Raw genomic sequence first — 23,851 nt, 5'->3', positions numbered from 1 at the left:
GGTCACATCAAAGCAGTCTCCCAACTGGTAATGTCCCCCCCCCCCCTCCCCCCACAAAAAGAGAAAGAGAGAGAGAGAAAAAGAGAGAGAGAGAGAGTTGGGGGGGGGATTGTATTTCTTGCTGAATTGGAATCCACATTAGACATTTTAAACAGAACAGACACTTAGAATACAGGAGATAAGTGACGGACACACAGTGCTTGTCAGACAAAAGGATATTCAACATCTTTGGTTCTAAATAACAGTAATATTAATAATTATAATACTACAATAAAACAGTTCACTGGTATGTCAGTGTCTAAAAAGATCTTGAAGGAATGGACTTAGGTCCAGAAGATGAAAATGACGATGACGTTAGGATTCCTCTGCCTTTTGGGACTTTGTGACATTTGCCTAACTAGTGCAAAATGGATAGGTGAACATCACAATAGACATTGTTTTGATGGAAAGACAGGAGATCAAGTAAAAAATAAAATCATCAGAATGATAAATGAAGCTTAATGTTCTCCATAGCTAGTCAATTAGTAAAATAGTAATAATAAAAATTAATACAATATTAATTTTGTAGCTCTTTTAATAAATGTAAAAATATTTAAAAGACATAATTTTTTCCTCTCTTTACATGCATATGCTAATAGGCACAAGGCACATCCAGGAAGCTCCCCATTCCACGGTGACAAAATCAGTCCAACAAGGTGTAATATTCCCGTTGGTAGAGTACTTGCACGCAAAAGTCAAATGTCCTGAGTTCGAGTCTCGAACTGGCACACAGTTTTAATCTGCCGAGAAGCTTCAGGTGCAAAATTAATTCACACCTTCAACACAAAATGGCACTGTGCGGAGTCAGCTGAAAATAAAGACCATTAATTTGAAACATGTCTTATGGCTGAGCAAGAAGAAACAGATTCAACAACTCAAATGAAACTATGGTTCCAGAGACCTTTTCAAGTCTCAAACATTTATGATATATGTATGCTGAGATGCTATTCCAATACAGTTGGAGAGAGGAATTACCATTTCTACCAAATGGGATCACTCATTCAAACGATATGATGTACCAAAATACTGTAAAGACCAAATATTTGAAGGTCGTGCAGGACATTTTGAATATTCAGGAAGAAAACTTTCATTATAAGGCCTCTACAGATTTCCCAGTTCAGATGACATGGCTTCTCCCTCAACACTTGATGGTATGTTAGGCTCAGTTCTTAACACGTGACCTTGATTTTGTGTGGAGATTTCAATATAGACTTTGTGACTACGTATCCCAAGAAAATGATATTAATGGATTTACTTGAATCTTATGGAACAGAAATCAGTCAATGTGATATACATTTACATTTACAGACAAACAAATGATTACTATTTCAGAAAATCTGGATGATTTACTAAGAGAAAGAGCTCCACAAACTGAGCAAGTCAATAATGAATTGGTTCACCACTGGCCATCGTGCAAGCAGTTATTCTTCTTGGCGCTGATTGATATGAGTTGTTGTATGTCCTCCTGAGGGATACCATGCCAAATGCTTTCAAACTGTGGCATTAGGTTGTCAAAATCCAAGCTAGTTGGAGGGGCCTTGCCCATAATGCTCCAAACATATTCAGTTGGGGAAAAATCCGGCGGCCTTGCTGGCCAAAGTAGAGTTTGGTAAGCACAATGACAAGAAGCAGATACTCTTGTTGTGGGCGAGTGGGCATTATCCTATTGAAATGTACACCCAGGATGGCTTGCCATGAAGGACAACAAAATGGGGCATAGAATATTGTCAATGTACTACTGTGCTGCAAGTGCACTGTGGGTGACAACCAAACGGGTCCTGCTATGAAAAGAAGTGACCCCCAGACCATCACTCCTGACTATTGGGCCATATGTCAGCTCACAGTTGGGTTAATCCCACCACTGTCCAGGGTATCTCCGGACACCTCTTTACTGGTTGTCAGGGCTCAATTCGAAGTGAGACTCATCCCTGAAGACTATTCTACTCCAGACAATGAAGCCTTAAATATAATACACTGCTTAAACCAAATATTAACAATAAGAAACCTCACAGTGATAACAAAAGTCACAACCGATTCAGCAAAACTGCCAATAAGACACCAGAACACAATAACACTATGAGCATCCAGCGTAACAGAAAAAGACTTAAGCCATAAACATACATATGGCCAACAAAAGAAAACAGGCCACACTATACTAAATCAAATAAACCATAAAAATGCAATATAATAGAAGGAAACATTCCACGTGGGAAAAATTATATATAAAAACAAAGATGAGGTGACTTACCGAACGAAAGTGCTGGCAGGTCGATAGACACACAAACAAACACAAACATACACACAAAATTCAAGCTTTCGCAACAAACTGTTGCCTCATCAGGAAAGAGGGAAGGAGGGGGGAAGACGAAAGGAAGTGGGTTTTAAGGGAGAGGGTAAGGAGTCATTCCAATCCCGGGAGCGGAAAGACTTACCTTAGAGGGAAAAAAGGACAGGTATACACTCGCACACACGCACATATCCATCCACACATACAGACACAGCTTTTTATAATGTCATATCTTGCATGTCATCTTCAGTACTTCCTCCTCTCTTCCTATAACATTTCCTCAATTTTGTTTTCCTTAAAAAGATCCCCAATGTATTCCTACTACCTTTCAGCCTTTTTTTCTTTGATTAGTACTGGTTTGCCATCTGACCATATTTTGCACTTTCTGTCAGTCTTATTTTTTAAACGTCTGTATTATCTTTTGCCTGCTTCATTTACTGAGTTTTATGCTATCTTCTTTCGTCAGTTAAATTCACTGTCTTCTGCATGTCCAGAAATTTTCACTATGCCTTGCCTTTTTAAGATTTCTACTAGGCATTGCGTTTATACATACGTAATCCTCTGCTGCATACTTTATTTCATCTCTTAAAGCTACACATGCATCTTCTGTTGTATTCCTTTCCTCTTTTTCATTTCATTTTCACCTGATGCCCCCTCTGAAACTCTAAACAACCACCTCGGGTTTCTTCAATTTTTCCAGGTCCCACATCCTTAATTTCCTACCTTTCAGCAATTTATTCAGATTCAATCTCCACATATGCTCCTGGAAATGTCTTACACCTTAAAATCTGGTTTCAAAAGCTCTGTCTTACCACTGTCCAATCAGTCTGAAATCTTCCAGTGTTCTCAGGTCTCTTGTATATGTACAATCTTCTTTCATGATTCTTAAACTGTTAGCAATGATCAAATTATGCTCTGTGCAACATACTATGAGATGGCCACCCTGTCATTCCTTTCTTCCAGTCCATGTTCTCCTGCTGTTTTTCATTCTCTTTCTTTTCCTGTTACTGATTTTCAGCTACCAATCACGATTAAATTTTTGTCTCCCTTAATTATCTGAATAATTTCCTCTATCTCATCATACATTCTTTCAATCTTTTCACCGTCTGTGGGGCTAGTTGATGTATAAACTCATACTCTTGTGGTGGGTCTTGGTTTTGTGTCTATCGTCTGCAGAGCTAGTTGGTGTATAAACTTGTACTATTGTGGTCGGTCTTAGTTTTGTGTCTATCTTGGGTACTGTGCCATTTCTCTGGCCCGTTGCGTATCCGGCACTATCGATAGCGAATTCTATTTCTGTTTCCGTCAGGTTCGGCCTGCACAGGTGCTGAGGCAGCTGCTCCCTCTGGATCATTTTTCATGGGGGGTGAGCTCGCTCGGCTCGGCAATTGGATTCACACCGAGCTGGCGGTATTTTGCCTTCCGCCCCGGCACAGAGGTGTGGTCTTGTTGTTGGCGGACCTGGTTGATTTGGCCATTGGGCGGTGTGGCGTGTTGGTGACGTGCTGGAGTGGACAACTGATGGATCCCCGCTCGCGATCACTCGAGGTTCTCTGCCTCTGAAAAGGGTGCCACGATATCACTTGGGTTTCCGCACTCAGGAGTTGTAAGGACTGCAAGGCAGGCTTTCTGTGTGTTTGCTCTGCATGGCGGGGTTTATTTCCCCTTACTTCAGCTGTTGTTTATATTTTCTGCGTGATTCCATTTTGGCCGGAGTCTAGTTGTCGAGTTTTCTGCTGGTGTGTACCCAGTTGTCGCCCCCGTTTTCCCGCCTGGGGGGGGGGGGGGGGGGCAGCCGTATCTGTTGGTGGGAATTATTTGGCAGTGTGTGTTTTGCGTGGACCCGGTGTGCTCACGCACCCTGATTCTGAGTTGAAATTACTGTGTTCAGGCTGGCTCAGTTGCTGGAGTGTGTGTTATTGGTTTTCTGGCTTGCTGGGGACTGCGAGCACGCCTGTTCTGTTTTGTAATGTGGCAGCAGTCTGATATTTTTATGTGTGCTTGTTAAGTTGCTAGCAATTAATTTTAGCCTTGTGCTTACTTATTTTTATTTAAATTGCTGGGCATTGTCATTTGCCTGTTCTTTTACCTTTATTTATTTGTAGTGTCAATTGAGCCTAAGACGATGTGCAAGGTGCTAGCAATTGATTTTAGCCCCGTGTGTACTTAATCCTATTTAAATTCTTGGGCATTGCCATTTGCTTGTTCTTTTACTCTTATTTATTTGTTGTGCCAGTTAGCCCTAAGATGATGTCAGACCTTGGTATTTGTCAACCTTATTTTGGCTACTAGCGCTCAGGTGCAATATTGCCGGGCCTATCCCGAATTTGGTCATTAATGGAGATCCTTTTATACTGTATTTTAGTAGTAAGTTTGCCCCCTCCCCCCTCTTCCTCCTTCGTGTAAACTGATTTTGGTAAGATTGCTAGGTGGCCTGTGTTCTTTTATTACCTATGTAAGTTTGCCCGCTGCCGCAGTCGTAACATGTTTTGACCGGCAAGCGGCCCATGTTGGCTAGAGTTTGAATGTGGTCTGCGCTGTTGAAATCAGCAAACTTTTTGTAAGTAACCAAATGTTGGGCTTTGTCGTACATATTTTTATTATTTGAGCTAGTTATGTATGTGTTGTTGTGTTAAGGGTTTTAGGGCATTTTTAATTGAGATACCTTTGGAAAATTTTATCACTAGGAAGGAGTAACTTCGACTGAAAATTTAATTGTAAATTACACATTTGTGCTCCACATTATAAAATTTAACTGTATTAGGTGAAAGTATGTAGTTTAATGCACGATGATTATTTGTTAATGTATCAAATTGTAAACAGTTTGTTTGGAAGTGATTCAAATGACACAAATAAGTTTCTCTGTTCACCTGTGGCATATAACATTTTTATTACCTCATATTGTAAGCAGCTTGATTTGTTTGTATCACTGTAATTTGTAAGCCACAGCATAATTTATTACAATTAATTAATTGTTTTGGGGAAATAAACCTTGAATTGTATGTCCCCTTTTCATTAACCGAATCCCATCCAAATCGCCTGCTCAGCTACAATAATGCATTCACTATGCTGTTCATGGCTGTTAACTCATGTTCCTATTGTCTTAAGAATGAGTAGACCTACTCCTGCATTATTCCCGTTTGATTCTGTGTAACCTTGTACTGATATAACCGGAAGTCACGTCCTTCCTGCCGCTGCACTTCACTGATTCCCATTAGATCTAACTTTAACTTATTTATTTCCCTTTTTAAATTCTCTAAGTCACCTACCCAATCAATGGATCTAAGATTCCACACTCTGAGGTTCAAAATGCCAGTTTTGTTTTCCCTGATGATGACATCCAGATGGTTGACTATTTTACCTCTGTGATATTTTACCCAAGAGAATGCCATCATCATTAAGCCATACAGTAGAGCTGCATGCCATCAGATGCCGTGGTGAAAGAATAATAGCCGTAGTTTCCTGTGGATTTCATCTGTTCACAGTACCAGCACAGCAAGGCCTTGTTGGCTAATGTTACAGGGCCATATCAGTCACTCATTCAGACCTTTGTCCCTGCAACAACCGAAAATGCTGCTGCCCTGAACTGTGGGTTAGTCTGGCCTCTGCACAGGTACACCTCCATTGTGGTTACACTTACAGTATTGTTGAAGTGTGCAAGCCTCTCCACTTGGCAAGATCCTAGATTCATGGGGGCAGGAGGGTGGTCATGGCACAAAGTGCCTCATAATTTGTTGTATTTCTGTAATAATTATGATTTGGACCATAGCTAAATTGATGAGCTCCCATGGTGTACTGAAGTTTTTGCACTGGATATGCTCTTATGTTTTGTTGTCTATTCTGTCCCTAGTCGAATTATTTGTTAGCAGCTGTTGTTGCTCTAAAATAATTACCACATTTTCCTCACTAAAAAACATACACATCTAATTGTATAATTCACAAGCTACCTTGCGGTGTGCAGCAGATGGTACCACTGGTACGTCTATCATTTTCTCCCTTCCGTCTTCCTTTTTTTAATGTTGTGTGGGAAGAAGTTATTATTTTGCAAGATGTATCCAAGGAAGTAATGTGTTGCCAAACTTTTCTCTGAATGTACACTTTTGGAATTTCATCAGTAACTCTCTCTATGACACACAGTTCCTTTCTTGAGTGTCTGCCACTGGAATTTGTTAAGCATTTACATAAAGCTCTCACACCTATGGAGTGTACCAGTGATGAAATTTGCCACTCTTCGATACATCGATACATCTTCTCATTCTCTTTTCTGTTAATCCTATGTGGTAAGTGCCATAGACTGGTGAACAGTACTTTGAATTGCTTTGCACACCTACTCCTAGAATGTGAGTGCTTCAAGTGTTTGCTTTGCAATCGAGTAACCAAATGGTAACGGGCCGTTTTCTGCCTATTTGTGTACAATACATTACATTTGCTTATGTTGATAGTCAACTGCCAATCCCTGAGTCAAGATTCAGTCCTCTGCAGGTCTTCCTGCATTTTGGTACAATTTTGTAGTGTTGTGACTTCTCGGCATACAACAGCATCATCCACGAAAAGCTTCAAGGAACTTTCGACTTTATTCAGCATGTCAGCATGGCATTTGTATATCTTGTGAAAATTGATGGTCCTATGACACTCGTTTGGGATCTTTTCATTAAGTTTTGGTCTACTTAGGTAGTACTAAATGGCGATGGATTTATTGCAGTATCCAGGTTGAGCTGATTTATATTAATTACATTTGTTGATTATAAACAGCACACGTAACAGCAATATTTTAGTCAATTAAAATGGCAGTTAAATTTTATAAGAAAGTGTTTGTAGAATATAAATACTGTGGACCAATCATTGAAAAGCAGAAATGCTGAGTAATAGGCACACACAAAAGAAAGAAAACTTGTTAGCTTTCAGAGTTATCCTTTGGCAAGTTGTAGGACACACACACAGAGGGAAAAGATTGCAAAATTTTAATAAAACAAAGAAAAAGGGGGGGGGGGTGTGTGACTGAAGTCAAGCAGTGTGCAAGGCCGATTCCTTTTCCGTAAAATATGAAGTGGAATTGTGTATATAGAATAAATAATTACATTAAAGAAAAAATATGCAACAAAATGAAACTCCAAAAAGGTTGAAAGAAAAACTAAGTGGAACATTTAGAGTTGCACATGTGAGACAATGTGCCATTACCAATACAGATTTACATTACTTTCAGAACCACAGGTAATTTCCAGGCATTTTTGAGCATATAAAACAGATTCAAGAAATCATACAAAATAAGGAGTACAATTACAAAATTTATTTAAGTAACTGCTATTAATTGATAATACTGTACTTGTTATTGTTGTGCTCTTCAGTCCGGAGACTGGTTTGATGCAGCTCTCCATGCTACTCTATCATCTCCGAATAACTACTGCAACCTACATCCTTCTGAATCTGCTTAGTGTATTCATCTTACAGTCTCCCTCAACAATTTTTACCCTCCACACTTTCCTCCAATACTAAATTGGTGATCCCTTGATGCCTCAGAACGTGTCCTACCAACCAATCCCTTCTTCTATTCAAGTTGTGCCACAAATTTCTCTTCTCACCAATTCTATTGAGTACCTCCTCATTAGTTACGTGGTCTCCCCATCTAATCTTCAGCATTCTTCTGTAGCACCACATTTCGAAAGCTTCTATTCTCTTCTTATCTACACTGGTTATCATCCATTTTTCACTTCCATTTATGGCTACACTCCATACAAATACTTTCAGAAAAGACTGTGACACTTATCTCTATACTCGATGTTAAAAGTTCTCTTTTCTTTAGAAACGCTTTCCTTGCCATAGCCAGTCTACATTTTATATCCTCTCTACTTCGACCATCAGAAGTTATTTTGCTCTCCAAATAGCAAAACTCATTTACTACTTTAAGTGTCCCATTTGCAAATGTAATTCCCTCAGTATACCTTATTTAACTTGGCTACATCCCATTGTCCTTGTTTTGCTTTTGCTGATGTTCATCGTATATCCTCCTTTGAAGACATTGCCCATTCCAGTCAACTGCTCTTCCCGGTCCTTTGCTGTCTCTGACAGAATTACAATGTTATTGGCAAACCTCAAATCTTTTATATCTTCTCCATGGATTTTAATTCCTACTCCAAATTTTTCTTTTGTTTCCTTTATTGCTTGATTGAACAACATTGGGGATCGGTTACAGGCCTGTCTCAGTCCCTTGTCAACCACTGCTTCCCTTTCATGTCCCTTGACTCTTATAACTGCCATCTGGTTTCTGTGCAAATTGTAAATAGCCTTTCACTTCCTGTATTTTACAGCTACCACCTCCAGAATTTGAAAGAGAGTATTCCAGTCAACATTGTCAAACACTTTAAGTCTACAAATGCTACAATTGCCTTTCCTTAACCTATCTTCTAAGATAAGTCATAGGGTCAGTGTTGCCTCTTGTGTTCAAACATTTCTACAGAATCCAGACTGATCTTCCCTGAGGTCAGCTTCTACCAGTTTTCCCATTTGTTTGTACAGAATTCGTGTTAGTATTCTGCAACCATGACTTATTAAACTGACAGTTTGGTAATTTTCACACCTGTCATCACCTGCTTTCTTTGGGATTGGAATTATTATATTCTTCTTGAAAGTCTGAGGGTATTTCACCTGTCTTGTACATCTTGCTCACCGATGGAAGAGTTTTGTCAAGGCTGGCTCTCCCAAGGCTATAAGTAGCTCTAGTGGAGTGTTGTCTACTCCTGGGGCATTGTTTCGACTTAGGTCCTTCAGTGCTCTGTCAAATTCTGCACGTAGTATATCTCCCATTTCATCTTCATCCATGTCCTCTTTCATTTCCATAATATTCCCCTCAAGTACATTGACAATGTATAGACCCTCTATATACTCCTTCCAACTTTCTGCTTTCCCTTCTTTGCTTAGGACTGGTTTTCCATCTGAGCTCTTGATATTCACACAGGTGGTTCTCTTTTCTCCAAAGGTCTCTTTAAGTTTCCTGTAGGCAGTATCTATCTTACCACTAGAGATATATGCTTCTGCATCCTTACATTTGTCCTCTAACCATCCCTGTTTAGCCATTTTGCACTTCCTCTCGATCTCATTTTTGAGACATTTGTATTCCTTTTCGCCTGCTTCATTTCCTGCATTTTAATATTTTCTCTTTTCATCAATTAAATTCAATATATCTTCCGTTACCCAAGGATTTCTGCTAGCCATCATTTTTTTACTCTTTCAATCCTCTGCTGCCTTCACTATTTTGTCTCTCAAAGCTACACATTCTTCTTCTACTGTATTTCTTTCCCGTGTTCTTGTCAACTGTTCCTTAATGCTCTCTCTGAAACACTCTACAAGTCCCATAAATTCCTACCTTTTGCAGTTTCTTCAGTTTTAATCTACAGCTCATATCCAATAGATTCTGGTCAGAGTCCACATCTGCTTGTGGAAATGTCTTACAATTTAAAACCTAGTTCGTAAATCTGTGTCTTACCATTATATAATCTATCTGAAACCTTCCAGTGTCTCCAGGCCTCTTTCACGTACTCCAGAGAAATTTGCAACTGATGTGAAGATAAAAGTTGCTGTTATCCTTGCAACTGCTATGTAGAACACCAGTGAGTCAGGCTTCATGCAAGACCTGCATGCAGACCTCGTATCGTGTCATGTTTATATTCGTATTATTCTTATGCCTAATAGTGATACAGTAGAAATGAAGCACGGCAACTGACTAGATTTTTAAATCTAAGATGATTCTAATTTCTGTGCAGAATTTGATGTACTAAAGAAGCGGCCGCAAAGATTTTCAAACGGAGAAAATTTTCACCTAACTCTCGTTCAGAACATGTTCTATCATACGCAGTCTATTATTTGGTTCTTGTTGATCATTATCAAAGAAAGCAGCAGTGTAAGTAACAACAAGTAGCAGTCTCTTGCCGTTGTCTTCCTAATGAGGCGATTCCTTTTTTTTTTTTTCCAGCTTAGAATGACATGAACACCTATAACAAAGAAAACGGCACTTATCGGATCAAAGCAAAATAAGCAATCGATTCAAACCAGACGAAGCACGTGAAAATGAAGGGTACCCGTATAAATACGGACAGAGCGCCTGACGCATAGCAATGGCTACCTGGTAAAGCTTAACTGCTAAGCTTACGACTCGAACCACACTACTGTAGCTGTATCGTCATTCATTCGACCTAAATCGTGTCTCATATTACAATGGACCAACTTTGTTTCGATTTGGAGGTGCGGCCTAAAACTTTTCTCTCCCCTTGAATTTAGAGTCTCAAATTTCAGGTGCAGCTTACATTCGGGAAATTTTTTTTCCCTTTATTTCGAGTCTCATTTTTCAGGTGCAGCTTAGATTCGAGTAAATGCAGTAGGGCAGCTGATACTGTCATGAGGTTAGACGAAGGGTGGGGTCCAAGAGAGGGGGGTAGCAGAAAAGGAGAGAAGTAAAAAGACTGGTTGTGTGGGTGGAATAGAGGACTGTGTAGTGCTTGAATGGGAACAGGGAAGGGGCTAGTTGGGTAAGGACAATGACTAATGGAGGTTGAGGCCAGGAGAGTTACAGGAACGTACAATATATTGTAGGGAGAGTCCCCACCTGTGCAATTCAGAAAAGCTGGTGTTGGTGGGAAGGATCCAAATAGCTCAGACTCTGAAGCAGTCAGTCTCTCTCCCACCCACCAGCCATCCTCCCAACTGTACCTAGCTGCCCTACCCTCTCTCCACCTCATCACTGAATGCTCCCACTGGCACCCCAACTCTGAAACCCCTCCCCTTCCCCACCCCAGCCTCCTCCTTACCCCCACCTGGTTGCCTCTCCCATCATGCGCTGCTGCTCATAGTCTGGCTTTAGCTTCCAGAGACCTTAGTAGAAACAAAGGTCCCAGACTAGAAAACATTCCCTCGGAATTATCTTGAACCTCAGGTGAGCCAGCCACAAAAAAATTATTCCACTTCACATTAAGGTATGTGAGACTGCCAAAATATCTTCATACTTGGGAATAATGTAACAACTCAAATTCCAAAGAAGGTAGGTGGTCACAAGTGTGAATATTACCAAACAATCAGATTAATAAGTCATGCTTGCAAAATAATGACACAAATTATTTACCGAAGAATGGAAAAACTGGTAGAAACTGATCCTGGGTAAGATCATCTTTTGTTCCAGGAAAATGCAAGGCAATAACAACCCCTCCATTAATCCCACAAGGTAGTATGAAGGAGGCAAACCTACATTTACACCATTTGTAAATTTAGAGAAAACTTTTGAAAATGTTGACTGGACTAAACTCTTTGCATTTCTGAAGATACAAGGAGCAAAAGATTATTGACAACTCCTATGGCAACCAAATTGCAGTTGTAAGAGTCAAAGAACATGAAACGGAATAGGTGAGAGCAGAGTAAGCCAGGGTTGCAGCCTATACCAAATTTATTCAAGTTTTACAATGAAAAAGCAGTAAAGGAAACCAAGGAGAAATTTGTAAAGAGAGTTAAAGTTCAGCAGGAAGAAATACAAATGTTAAGGTTTGCCAATGACATTTTAATTCTGTCAGACGACACAGAATATGGAAGAACAGTTCAGCGAATGGATAGTCTTGAAAAGAGATTATATGATGAACATCAATAAAAGGTGTGATTTGCAGAGCACCGTTGTAGACATAGATGTAGAAAACCTTGGGCCACTTTAAATGTTAGGAATTTATTTCTAAAGGACTTTTTCTGAAGTGCAGCCTTATATGGAAATGAAATGTTGGTGATAAGCAGTTCAGACGAGAAGAGAAAAGAAACTTTTGAAATGTGGTTCTACAGAAGAACACTGAAGATTAGTTGGGTAGAAAAAAAAATAAATATATAAATAAAATAATAATGGCTCTGAGCACTATGGGACTCAACTGCTGAGGTCATCAGTCCCCTAGAACTTAGAACCACTTAAATCTAACTAACGTAAGGACATCACACACATCCATGCCCGAGGCGGGATTCGAACCTGCGACCGTAGCGGTCGTGTGGTTCCAAACTGTAGCACCTAGAACTGCTCGGCCACCCCAGCTGGCTGGGTAGATCAAATAAAAAACAAGTATGTAGAGAAAAGAGGAGCGGAAAAATGAAATTTATGGCGCAACTTAACTAGAAGACAGGATCGGTCAATGGGACGATCCTGAGGCATCACGGAATTGTCAATCTGACAATGGAGGGCAATGACGGTGGCAAAAACTGTAGAGGGAGACCTAGGTTCAAATACAATAAGCAGGTTCAAATGGTTGTAGGTTGTGGCAGTTACACAGAGGTGAACAGGGCTGTGCAGTCTAGCCTGGAGAGCTGCATCAAACCAGTCTTCTGACTGAAGACCCAAACAAAAATCATTATTTTAAAAGATTTCAAGTACTGCATTTAAGTTATTGTTTTAACCAAAAAAAGCAAATAACAAATTAGCTTTTCAACCTAGATACTAAACCAAAATCATCACCATGTACCATACCACTGGTAAGCATATCAAAACTTAATGAAAAGTTTTACACAACCTTAAACACTATAATATTAAAACAGGAGCTCATACAAGTAGTTAAAAACGATGCTTTTTATGGTGGTACAGCACTCCATTTGATTGAAACTCACATGCCTACATTGACAAGCTGCATTTAAATAAATAGAGCATTATTCCTCTCCCCCTCTCTCTCTCTCTCTCTCTCTCTCTCTCTCTCTCTCTCTCTCTCACACACACACACACACACACACAAAGGAGAGACTTTTCTGGGAAGTGTAACCAGTGAAGGGATACATTATCCCTTTTGCTGCTACAAATGTACTTCTGTGCCGAGGTTGCTTTTATTATGGCTGTACTGCTCACTAAATGCTGGTGCCTGTGCTGAGACAGTGTTCTGAGCAATACAAAATACTTATTGTCAGATTTTTTGAAAAATATTAGGTGAAAAAATTTGACTGTGACATCTTCCAGTCTGATACCTTCACTTGATAAAGAACTGAATTCTTTTTTATTACTGCTGATACTTATTACACTGCATCAAATTAAGTGAAACATAGCACGAAATTTTAAAGGTTTCGCAGAGGAAAAACTGCATTGCGTAAACTTTGCATATGGTTGATTTTTACTGAAACACTGCAGTGAATGAACTGTAGACAAGATATCAAAATTTTGTTTAAAACTGATAGGAGACAGCTCTTTCTCTCACAATACTCACCTTCATTTCTAATCACTACTTCATACTAAGCATTTATGTAACTCCACTGACATCAGAGACCACTATAGCTTTCTACGTGTGGGAAAAGTTAAAGTACTGTTTAATGTGAACATTAATGGAATTTACATCTCCAAGTCCAAATATACTGATAAATTATAGGAGTGACTAATAAGATACTCTTACTTTGTTTTGAATATCTGGGTTTTTTTCAGTTTCTTGTCTGATGTCTACCAACAACATATTCTGTACACTTTTGCACGAGAATATAAAACTCCAATCTGACCGTAGACAGGGATGCATTTCATGTATATGGAAATTATTTTTACTTCTAGTATTGTGCTTAAGAGTTTTTTCGTTCTGATACTGGTTGTGAGTTTCATAGTACATTCTAAATCCACTCTTATTATAAACGACAAATGTCATTCTGCATCTACATGCATACTCTAAGAGAAGTGCATTGCAAAGGGTACTTAGCATGGTACCAAATGTTAAAGACTTTCTTCCTGTTGCAATGAATGACCACTTAACTGCTTCTGTGCATTCTATAATTGGTCTAATCCTGTCCTCACAGTCCCTATGAAAGCGACAAATATTGGGGGGGGGGGGGGGGGGGGGTGAAGAATAACTTTCAATTCTTCAGCTAACACTAGGCTTTGAATCATTGTAAGTAAGTTTTCGTGTCATTCACCATTTCTGTTACACACTTGCACAGCTCACACAGCCCCCTCACCATTTATACTGCCCTTTTTTGTACATGTTCAATATCCCCTATAGTCCTATTTGGTAGGGGTTGTGGTCTTTCCTTTTCGTGTGTGCATATGGCGACTTAACTGTAACACTGTGAGTAGACAACAGAGTGTCAGTATGATGTCACCCAGGTTATCTTTTAATGTTCTTCTTCAAATACGGTCACCTTTTTGTTTTGTTATCATGGTCCAGATACTCCAAATCACAGCTGTGCACAGACTTATTCTTCTCTACTTTGTCTACAGATAGGGTGATGCTGTAAGAGTATTCTTTTCTACTTTGTCTACAGATAGGGTGATGCTGTAAGAGAGTGTCTCATTACTTCCAGCTACTGAATGATGAGCATATCTTCAATGACAATCTCCTGTATTCTTTCACCTATTTACATCAATTGTGAAGACAGACCCAACTATCAATAACACATACCTTCAAATACATCATTCAATATGTCTGACCACACTGAACTCAACTTAATACGTAAGAGTTACAGTCTTCATTTGTCTTGAGCATTTACATTGTAGTATATCTGTTTTCTCTGTGGTATTCATGACACCTTTAAGGGGCTCCACCAAGGCATGAATGTCCACGACCAGCAAGTGCTAGTGCCTCACCCCGGCAGCTGCGTTATGCCACTGCATACGCACCATTTGCACAGTCACAGATCGGGGTGCACACAGTATATTTTTCCCACTACATAAATTGTATATAAAAGACACGACCATCTTTTGACAGCAAGAGCATCTTCAATGAGTCATTCTCACGAATAGCCCATGTTACATTTAAGGGTCCCCCACACTTGGGCAATATCCCAAGATGGGGCTCAACATGGTGAACGAAGTTAAGCTGGTGAAACCAATACCACAGGATCTACCAAGTGAACTACATCCATGCTCAATTATAAAAAAAAGGAATGTGGAATTGTCAACAGCAAAAATTTACTAAAAATATGTGTATTTATAAAAAGTGCAAAGCATACAACAGCATCCACTGTCATTACTTTGCAAATGATCTTGCCAAGAATCTGAGAAAATTCTGGTTTATTGGTCTAGTATTTTATTCGTGACTGCAACTGTAGTATATATTTTTCACAATAACTTTTAGCCATCAGTTGCAAATATATTTTTGTTATGCTTAATCAGTCTTGACACATTAATTTGTCATTTTCAGAAGCTCACAAAATTAGGGGTATTCTATATCTTTAGATGCTGGCTATACATTTATGTGAAGTACGATTTTAATTAGGTATCATCTCTCATAACCTGTGAAAACTGATCCATTCCTTTAAGATATTTGAACTATGTGCCATGTTTCTTCAAATCTGTTATATACAGGGTTATTACAAATGATTGAAGCGATTTCACAGCTCTACAATAACTTCATTATTTGAGATATTTTCACAATGCTTTGCACACAAATACAAAAACTCAAAAAGTTTTTTTAGGCATTCACAAATGTTCGATATGTGCCCCTTTAGTGATTCGGCAGACATCAAGCCGATAATCAAGTTCGCGCCGGCCGGAGTGGTCGAGCGGTTCTAGGTGCTACAGTCTGGAACCGCGCGACCGCTACGGTCGCAGGTTTGAATCCTGCCTCGGGCATGGATGTGTGTGATGTCCTTAGGTTAGTTATGTTTAAGTAGTTCTAAGTTCTATGGGACTGATGACCACAGCAGTTAAGTCCCATAGTGCTCAGAGCCATAATCAAGTTCCTCCCACACTCGGCGCAGCATGTCCCCATCAATGAGTTCGAAAGCATCGTTGATGCGAGCTCGCAGTTCTGGCACGTTTCTTGGTACAGGAGGTTTAAACACTGAATCTTTCACATAATCCCACAGAAAGAAATCGCATGGGGTTAAGTCGGGAGAGCGTGGAGGCCATGACATGAATTGCTGATCATGATCTCCACCACGACCGATCCATCGGTTTTAAGAAATGCCGAACATCATGATGGAAGTGTGGTGGAGCACCATCCTGTTGAAAGATGAAGTCGGCGCTGTCGGTCTCCAGTTGTGGCATGAGCCAATTTTCCAGCATGTCCAGATACACGTGTCCTGTAACGTTTTTCTCGCAGAAGAAAAAGGGACTGTAAACTTTAAACCGTGAGATTGCACAAAACACGTTAACTTTTGGTGAATAGCGAATTTGCTGCACGAATGCGTTAGGATTCTCTACTGCCCAGATTCGCACATTGTGTCTGTTCACTTCACCATTAAGAAAAAATGTTGCTTCATCACTGAAAACAAGTTTCGCACCGAACGCATCCTCTTCCATGAGCTGTTGCAACCGCGCCGAAAATTCAAAGCGTTTGACTTTGTCATCGGGTGTCAGGGCTTGTAGCAATTGTAAACGGTAAGGCTTCTGCTTTAGCCTTTTCCGTAAGATTTTCCAAACCGTTGGCTGTGGTACGTTTAGCTCCCTGCTTGCTTTATTCGTCAACTTCCGCGGGCTACGCGTGAAACTTGCCCGCATGCGTTCAACCGTTTCTTCGCTCACTGCAGGCCGACCCGTTGATTTCCCCTTACAGAGGCATCCAGAAGCTTTAAACTGCGCATACCATCGCCGAATGGAGTTAGCTGTTGGTGGATCTTTGTTGAACTTCGTCCTGAAGTGTCGTTGCACTGTTATGACTGACTGATGTGAGTGCATTTCAAGCACGACATACACTTTCTTGGCTCCTGTCGCCATTTTGTCTCACTGCGCTCTCGAGCGCTCTGGCGGCAGAAACCTGAAGTGCGGCTTCAGCCGAACAAAACTTTATGAGTTTTTCTACGTATCTGTAGTGTGTCGTGACCATATGTCAATGAATGGAGCTACAGTGAATTTATGAAATCGCTTCAATCATTTGTAATAGCCCTGTATAATGCTTTTATACACATTCCTTGCTGCTAGAACAACAGATACATAGATTTGATTCAGTTACCGTAAACCGTCAATCTGTTTTTACAATAATCACATATAATATGTACATTTATGGGCAAATCATGGCATTATGCTTTTATGAAGAAGACTGCTAAACAAATACTAAGTAAGTTTCTTTAATCTTCAGAATATCCCTAATTTTGTATGCTCGTGAAGATGACTAATTAATTTATTGAAATCGGTTTCTGTTGTTGCGGTCTTCAGTCCAGAGACTCGTTTGATGCAGCTCTCCATGCTACCCTATCCTGTGCAAGCTTCTTTCATCTTCGAGATACTACTGCAACTTACATCCTCATGAATCTGCTAAGTGTATTCATTTCTTGGTCTCTCTCTATGACTTTTACCCTTCACACTTCCCTCCAGTACTAAATTGGTGATCCCTTGATGCCTCAGAACATGCCCTACCAATCAATCCCTTCTTTCAGTCATGTGGTGCCCTAAGTTCCTCTTCTCCCCAGTTCAATTTAGTACCACATTAGTTACGTAATCTACCCATTTAATCTTCAGCATTCTTCTGTAGCACCACAATTTGAAAGCTTCTATTCTCTTCTTGTCTAAAGTAGTTATCGTCCATGTTCAGTTCCGTACATGACTACATTCCATACAAATACTTTCAGAAAAGACTTCCTGACACTTAAATCAATACACAGTGTTAACAAATTTCTCTTCTTCAGAAATGCTTTCCTTGCCATAGCCAGCCTACATTTATATCCTCTACTTTGACCTTCATCAGTTATTTTGCTCCCCAAATAGCAAAACTCCTTTACTACTATCATTTCCTAATCTAATTCCCTCAGCATCACCCGACTTAATTCGACTACATTCCATTATCCTCGTTTTGCTTTTGTTGATGTTCATCTTATATCCTCCTTTGAAGACACTGTCCATTCCGTTATATCCTCCTTTGAAGACACTGTCCATTCCGTTCAACTGCTCTTCCAAGTCCTTTGCTGTCTCTGACAGAATTACAGTGTCATCGGCGAACCTTAAAGTTTTTATTTCTTCTCCATGGATTTTAATACCTACTCCGAATTTTTCTTTTGTTTCCTTGCTAAATATACAGATTGAATAACATCGGGGATAGGCTACAACTCTGTCTCACTCCCTTCTCAACCACTGTTCCCCTTTCATGCCCGTCAACTCTTATAACTGCCGTCTGGTTTCTGTACAAATTGTAAATAGCCTTTTGCTCCCTGTATTTTATTCCTGCCACCTAAAGAATTTTAAAGAGAGTATTCCAGTCAACATTGTCAAAAGATTTCTCTAAGTCTACAAATGCTAGAAATGTAAGTTTGCCTTTCCTTAATCTATCTTCAAAAATAAGTTGTAGGGTCAGTTTTGCCTTACGTGTTCCAACATTTCTACGGAATCAAAACTGATCTTCCTCGAGGTCAGCTTCAACCAGTTTTTCCATCTATCAGTAAAGAATTCACATTAGTATTTTGCAAATGTGACTTATTAAACTGATAGTTTGGTAATTTTCACAAGTATTGGAACACCTGCTTTCTTTGGGATTAAAATTATTATATTCTTCTTTAAGTCTCAAGGTATTTCACCTGTCTGATACATCTTGCTCACCAGATGGAGGAGTTCTGTCATGGCTGGCTCTCCCAAGGCTATCAGTAGTTCTAATGGAATGTTGTCTACTCCTGGGGCCTTTCTTGACTTAAATCTTTCAGTGCTCTGTCAAATCATGCAGTATCATATCCCCCATTTCATCTTTATGTATGTCCTCTTCCATTTCCAAAAATCGCCCTCAAGTACATTGCCATTGGTAGACCCTCTATGTGGTCCTTCCACCATTCTGCTTTCCCTTCTTTGCTTAGGACTGGTTTCCATCGGGGGGCTTTATATTTATACAGGGGGTTCTCTTTTCTGTAAAGGTCTCTTTCAATTTTCTTCTAGGCAGTATCTATCTTACCCCTAGTGATATATGCCTCTACATCCTTACATTTGTCATCCAGCCATCCTTGCTTGGCCATTTTGCACTTCCTGTCAATCTCATTTTTGAGATGTTTATATTCCTTTTCACCTGCTTCATTTACTGCATTTTTATATGTAAATAAAGCAAAATAAATACATATTTGCAACTGATGGCTAAATTTTTTGTGAAAATTTCTGGTCCTATCACTAAACTAAGGCTTCTAATCAGTCACTCACTGACCAGACTGGTGTGGCAATGGAAGACAGCAAAAGAAAAGCTGAAGTTCTAAATTTAGCATTTAAAAAATCATTCACGGAGGAAGACTGTGCAGACGTACTATTTTACAGACTCCTGTACGGGGGACACAGAAACAAGTATCCCTGATGCTGATAAGCAACTGAAAACAAAGTTGCCACAGCTGGGCAAAGCCCCAACTTGGTTTTAGGGAGAGTACTCTTAGGTACTGGCCCCTTATTTAACTTGCATTTATGACAAATCTCTCACCCAGCACATTTGAAATGTCATGCGACTCCTGTGTACAAGATGGGTAATAGGACAGACCCGCGATGCTACAGACCAATACCTTTAACATCGATTTGCTGCAGCATTTTTAAGTATATTCTAAGTTCAAATATAGAAAATTTCCACAAGAGAGAAAAGCTTCTTCCACAAATCGTCACAGACGTTGAAAACATTGCCAGTGCAAAACTCAGCTTACTCTTTTCTCACTCAGTATCAGCCGTAATGTGGATGGAAGGTAACGTGCAGACAGGTTCTCACATATGTGAGAGTCCCAAAAACTTTTAACTAACAGAGCCTGGGTGACAACTGTTCCATCAGAGACACATGTATTGTCAGGAGTGCTCCAGGGAAGTGTGATAGGACCTTCTTGTTCTCTATATATATATTAACGATCTGATGGACAGGGTGAGCAGTGGTCATGACTGCTTGCCGATAATGCTGTACTGTACCAGAAAGAGTTATTGAGTGACTGAAGGAGGATGCAGATGACTTAGACAGAATTTCTATTTTGTGTGTTGAATGGCAGCTTGTTCTAAATGCAGAAAATGTAAGTTAAACACATATGAGTAAGAAACACAACTCTTTAATGTCTGAATATAGTGCTGTTCAATACACATGTTATGTTGCAAAGCGATATGAAATGGAATGAGCATCTAACAACATACAGCTCAGTAGTGGATTACAGGAAGACATTGAAGCAATTCAGAGGTGTGGTGCTACATTTGTTACTGGTATGTTTGATCAAAACACAGATATTATGGAGATGCGTAGTGAACTCAAATGGGAATCCATGGAAGGAAGACAACATTCTTTTCATGAAACACTACAAAGGACATTTAGAGCATTTGTGGCTGACTGCAGAACAATTCTACTGTTGCCAATATACGTTTCATATAAGGCCCACAAAGACAAGATAATATAAATTAAGGGCCGCACAGAGGCATGGAGACAGTTGATTTTCCTCTGCACCTTTTGCAAATGGAACAGGAAGGAATGACTAGTAGTGGCACAAGGTACCCTCTGTCATGCACCGTATGGTTGCTTGTGGAGTAAGTAGACAGAAGTAGGTTGACTATTGAGCAAACCTCCAGACAATTACAGTTCACACAGCAGTTAATATTTTATTACTTTTCTACTGCCACATCCCTTACAAGAGTGGGCAGCTGCTGTTTGAGTATAGATTACCCTACACACAAGTGTGTGTCTGGTGGAATGTTGAACAAACCCAATATTGCACCACAATGGGGAAAAATCACCAAAAACCGTTGTCAGAATTGGAAGCAATTAGCAATCTGCAGATTCGAGAACACAACAAGTAGACTGAAATATCAAACAATAGAAAATCCAGGATGGAATAATGACAATATTATGAAATGGATAGATTGGTCCTCACCGTATAGTGGTGATTTTGAGTAAGACAGGTGCAACAAAACCCCTCCCACAGTCGAACTCTGCCTCCAACCGAACCAACACAATATCCTTGTCCATCCCTGCTCTGCCCCTACCCTAGCCCCTCATCTCATTGCTCATATACCTGGAACAGACGTAGATGCAAGACCCATCTCACACATCCTCCCACCACCACCTACTCCAGTCCGGTCACAAGCACCACCTATCCCATCAAAGGCAGGGCTACCTGTTTTTTTTTCTTTTTTTGTGGTTTTAGGGCGCACAACTACAATGGTCATTAGCGCCCAGACTAAGTTAGGAATGCACCGCGAGGCACAAGGTTAAAACAGCAACTAAAAGGGACAATACTATAAAAGACATAGACAGGAAAAAAAAAAAAAACAGCATAATCAAACGTCCTTAGACAGGTTTGTCAAATTGATAAAACGAAGAACGCGAGCAGCTGCTCCTGGGTCATCCGCTAAAATGGCATCAGGAGTACATGGCAGGCCAAGATCAAGACACAGTGTATTAAAATCCGGACAGGACATTAAAATGTGGCGGACCGTCAGCAATTGCCCACATGGGCAGAATGGCGCCGGCGCAGCCGTCAGCAGATGGCGATGGCTGAACCGGCAGTGTCCAATTCGTAACCAGGCCAAAATGACCTCCTCCCGCTGAGAAGGGCGTGAGGAGGACGTCCAAGCCGCGGGAAGGAGTTTCAAGGCCCGAAGCTTGTCGTCTGTAAGTGCAGCCCAATCGGCATGCCACAGCGACAAAATGCGCCGACAAATGACCCTGCTACAATCTGATGAAGGGACACAACAAGAAGCTGTCCGAGGCTGGAGGACCGCAGCCTTGGCCGCGGCATCTGCAGCTTCGTTCCATGGGATACCGACATGGCCAGGAACCCACATAAAACTAACCGGAGAACCGTCGTCCACCAGCTGCTGAAGCGTTGATCCGGTGCACAAAAGGGTGAACCGGATACGGATCACTGAGGCTCTGGATGGCACTCAGGGAATCTGAGCAGGTGACATAAGCAGAATGTCGATGGCGGCAGATGTAAAGAACAGCCTGGTAGAGGGCAAAGAGCTCAGCTGTGAAGACCGAACAATGGCCATGGAGCCGGTATTTGAAACTTTGTGCCCTGACAATAAAAGAACACCCAACACCGTCATTGGTCTTAGAGCCATTTGTATAAATGAAGGTCATATTAATGAACTTCGAACGAAGTTCGACAAAACGGGAGTGGTATACCGAACCGGGGGTAACCTCCTTTGGGAGAGAGCTGAGGTCAAGGTGAATGCTAACCTGAGCCTGGAGCCAAGGTGGCGTGTGGCTCTCACCCACTCTAAAGGTTGCAGGGAGTGAAAAATCAAGGTGTTGAAGGAGGCAACGAAAGCGAACTCCAGGGGGTAGCAGGACAGAGACATACAACCCGTATTGACGGTCGAGAGAGTCGTCAAGAAAGAAACGATAAGACGGATGGTCGGGCATTGACAGTAGCCGACAGGCATACCGACAAAGCAGTATATCGCGCCGGTAGGTGAGTGGCAATTCACTGGCTTCAGCATGAAGACTCTCGACGGGACTAGTATAAAATGCTCCGATCGCAAGACGTAAACCCCGATGTTGTATGGAGTTAGGGCGGCATAAGATGGACGGCCATGCAGAGGAGTATACAAAGCTTCCATAATCCAGCTTTGAGCGGATGATCGACCGATATAGACGAAGTAGGACGGTTCGATCCGCTCCCCACGACAGACCACTGAGGACATTTAGAGAACGGGTACAACGGGCAGCCAAATATGACACATGTGGAGACCAGCTAAGTTTCCTGTCAAATGTAAGACCTAAAAATTTTGTTGTCTCTACGAATAGGAGAGCAACGGGACCGAGTCGTAAGGACGGTGGGGGAAACTCTTTGTAGCGCCAGAAGTTGATACAGACCGTCTTCTCGGCAGAAAAATGGAAGCCATTGGCGACACTCCAGGAGTAAAGATGGTCAAGAGAATGCTGAAGACAGTGCTCCAGGAAACATGTACGCTGTGCACTGCAATAGATGGTAAAATCGTCCACGAAAAGGGAGCCTGATACATCAGCTGGGACGCAATCCATTATTGGATTGATCGCTATGGCGAAGAGAGCGACGCTCAAAACTGAGCCCTGTGACACCCCATTCTCCTGGTGAAAAGTGTCTGACAGGACAGAACCCACACGTACCCTGAACTGTCGATCCATTAAAAAGGAACAAATAAAAAGAGGGAGGCGACCACGAAGGCCCCATGTATGCATGGTGCGGAGAATGCCCGCCCTCCAACAGATGTCGTAAGCCTTCTCCAAATCAAAGAACACAGCCGCGGTCGGGTGCTTCCACAAGAAGTTATTCATAATGAAGGTCAAAAAGGTAACCAGATGGTCAACAGCAAAGCGGCGTCTACGAAATCCACATTGTACATTGGCAAGTAGGCGTCGAGATTCGAGCAACCAAACCAAACGAGAGTTAACCATTCGCTCCATCACCTTACAGACACAGCTGGTTTGCGAGATGGGTCGATAACTGGAAGGCAAGTGCTTGTCCTTCCCCGGCTTAGGAATTGGTACAACAATAGACTCGCGCCAGCATGCGGGAACATGTCCCTCAATACAGATGTGATTATAAGTACGAAGAAGGAAACCTTTACCCGCAGGAGAAAGGTTCTTCAGCATCTGAATATAAATAGAATCAGGCCCTGGAGCGGAGGACCGTGACCGGCAAGTGCATTTCCAAGTTCCCACATGGCGAATGGGACATTATAACTTTCACGATTCGAGGAGCGGAAGT

The 23,851-nt window shown here is 41.0% G+C and overlaps 1 protein-coding gene across 1 annotated transcript in view; it reads right to left on the bottom strand.

Annotated features, from left to right (window-relative positions):
* Positions 1–556: 556 nt before the first annotated feature.
* LOC124717106 (ankyrin repeat domain-containing protein 65-like) overlaps positions 557–23,851 on the bottom strand; it is a 50,334-nt gene continuing 27,039 nt past the window's right edge. The window contains exon 3 of the mRNA XM_047243816.1: positions 557–847. Coding sequence (XP_047099772.1) covers positions 844–847 — 4 coding nt within the window. The 3' untranslated portion in view covers positions 557–843. The remainder of the gene's footprint in view (positions 848–23,851) is intronic.

The sequence above is a fragment of the Schistocerca piceifrons genome, chromosome 9, assembly GCF_021461385.2.
Source record: "Schistocerca piceifrons isolate TAMUIC-IGC-003096 chromosome 9, iqSchPice1.1, whole genome shotgun sequence".
Classification (NCBI taxonomy): domain Eukaryota; kingdom Metazoa; phylum Arthropoda; class Insecta; order Orthoptera; family Acrididae; genus Schistocerca; species Schistocerca piceifrons.
Note: the sequence above shows the minus strand (reverse complement) of the source record. Positions and strands in the feature narration are given on the sequence as shown.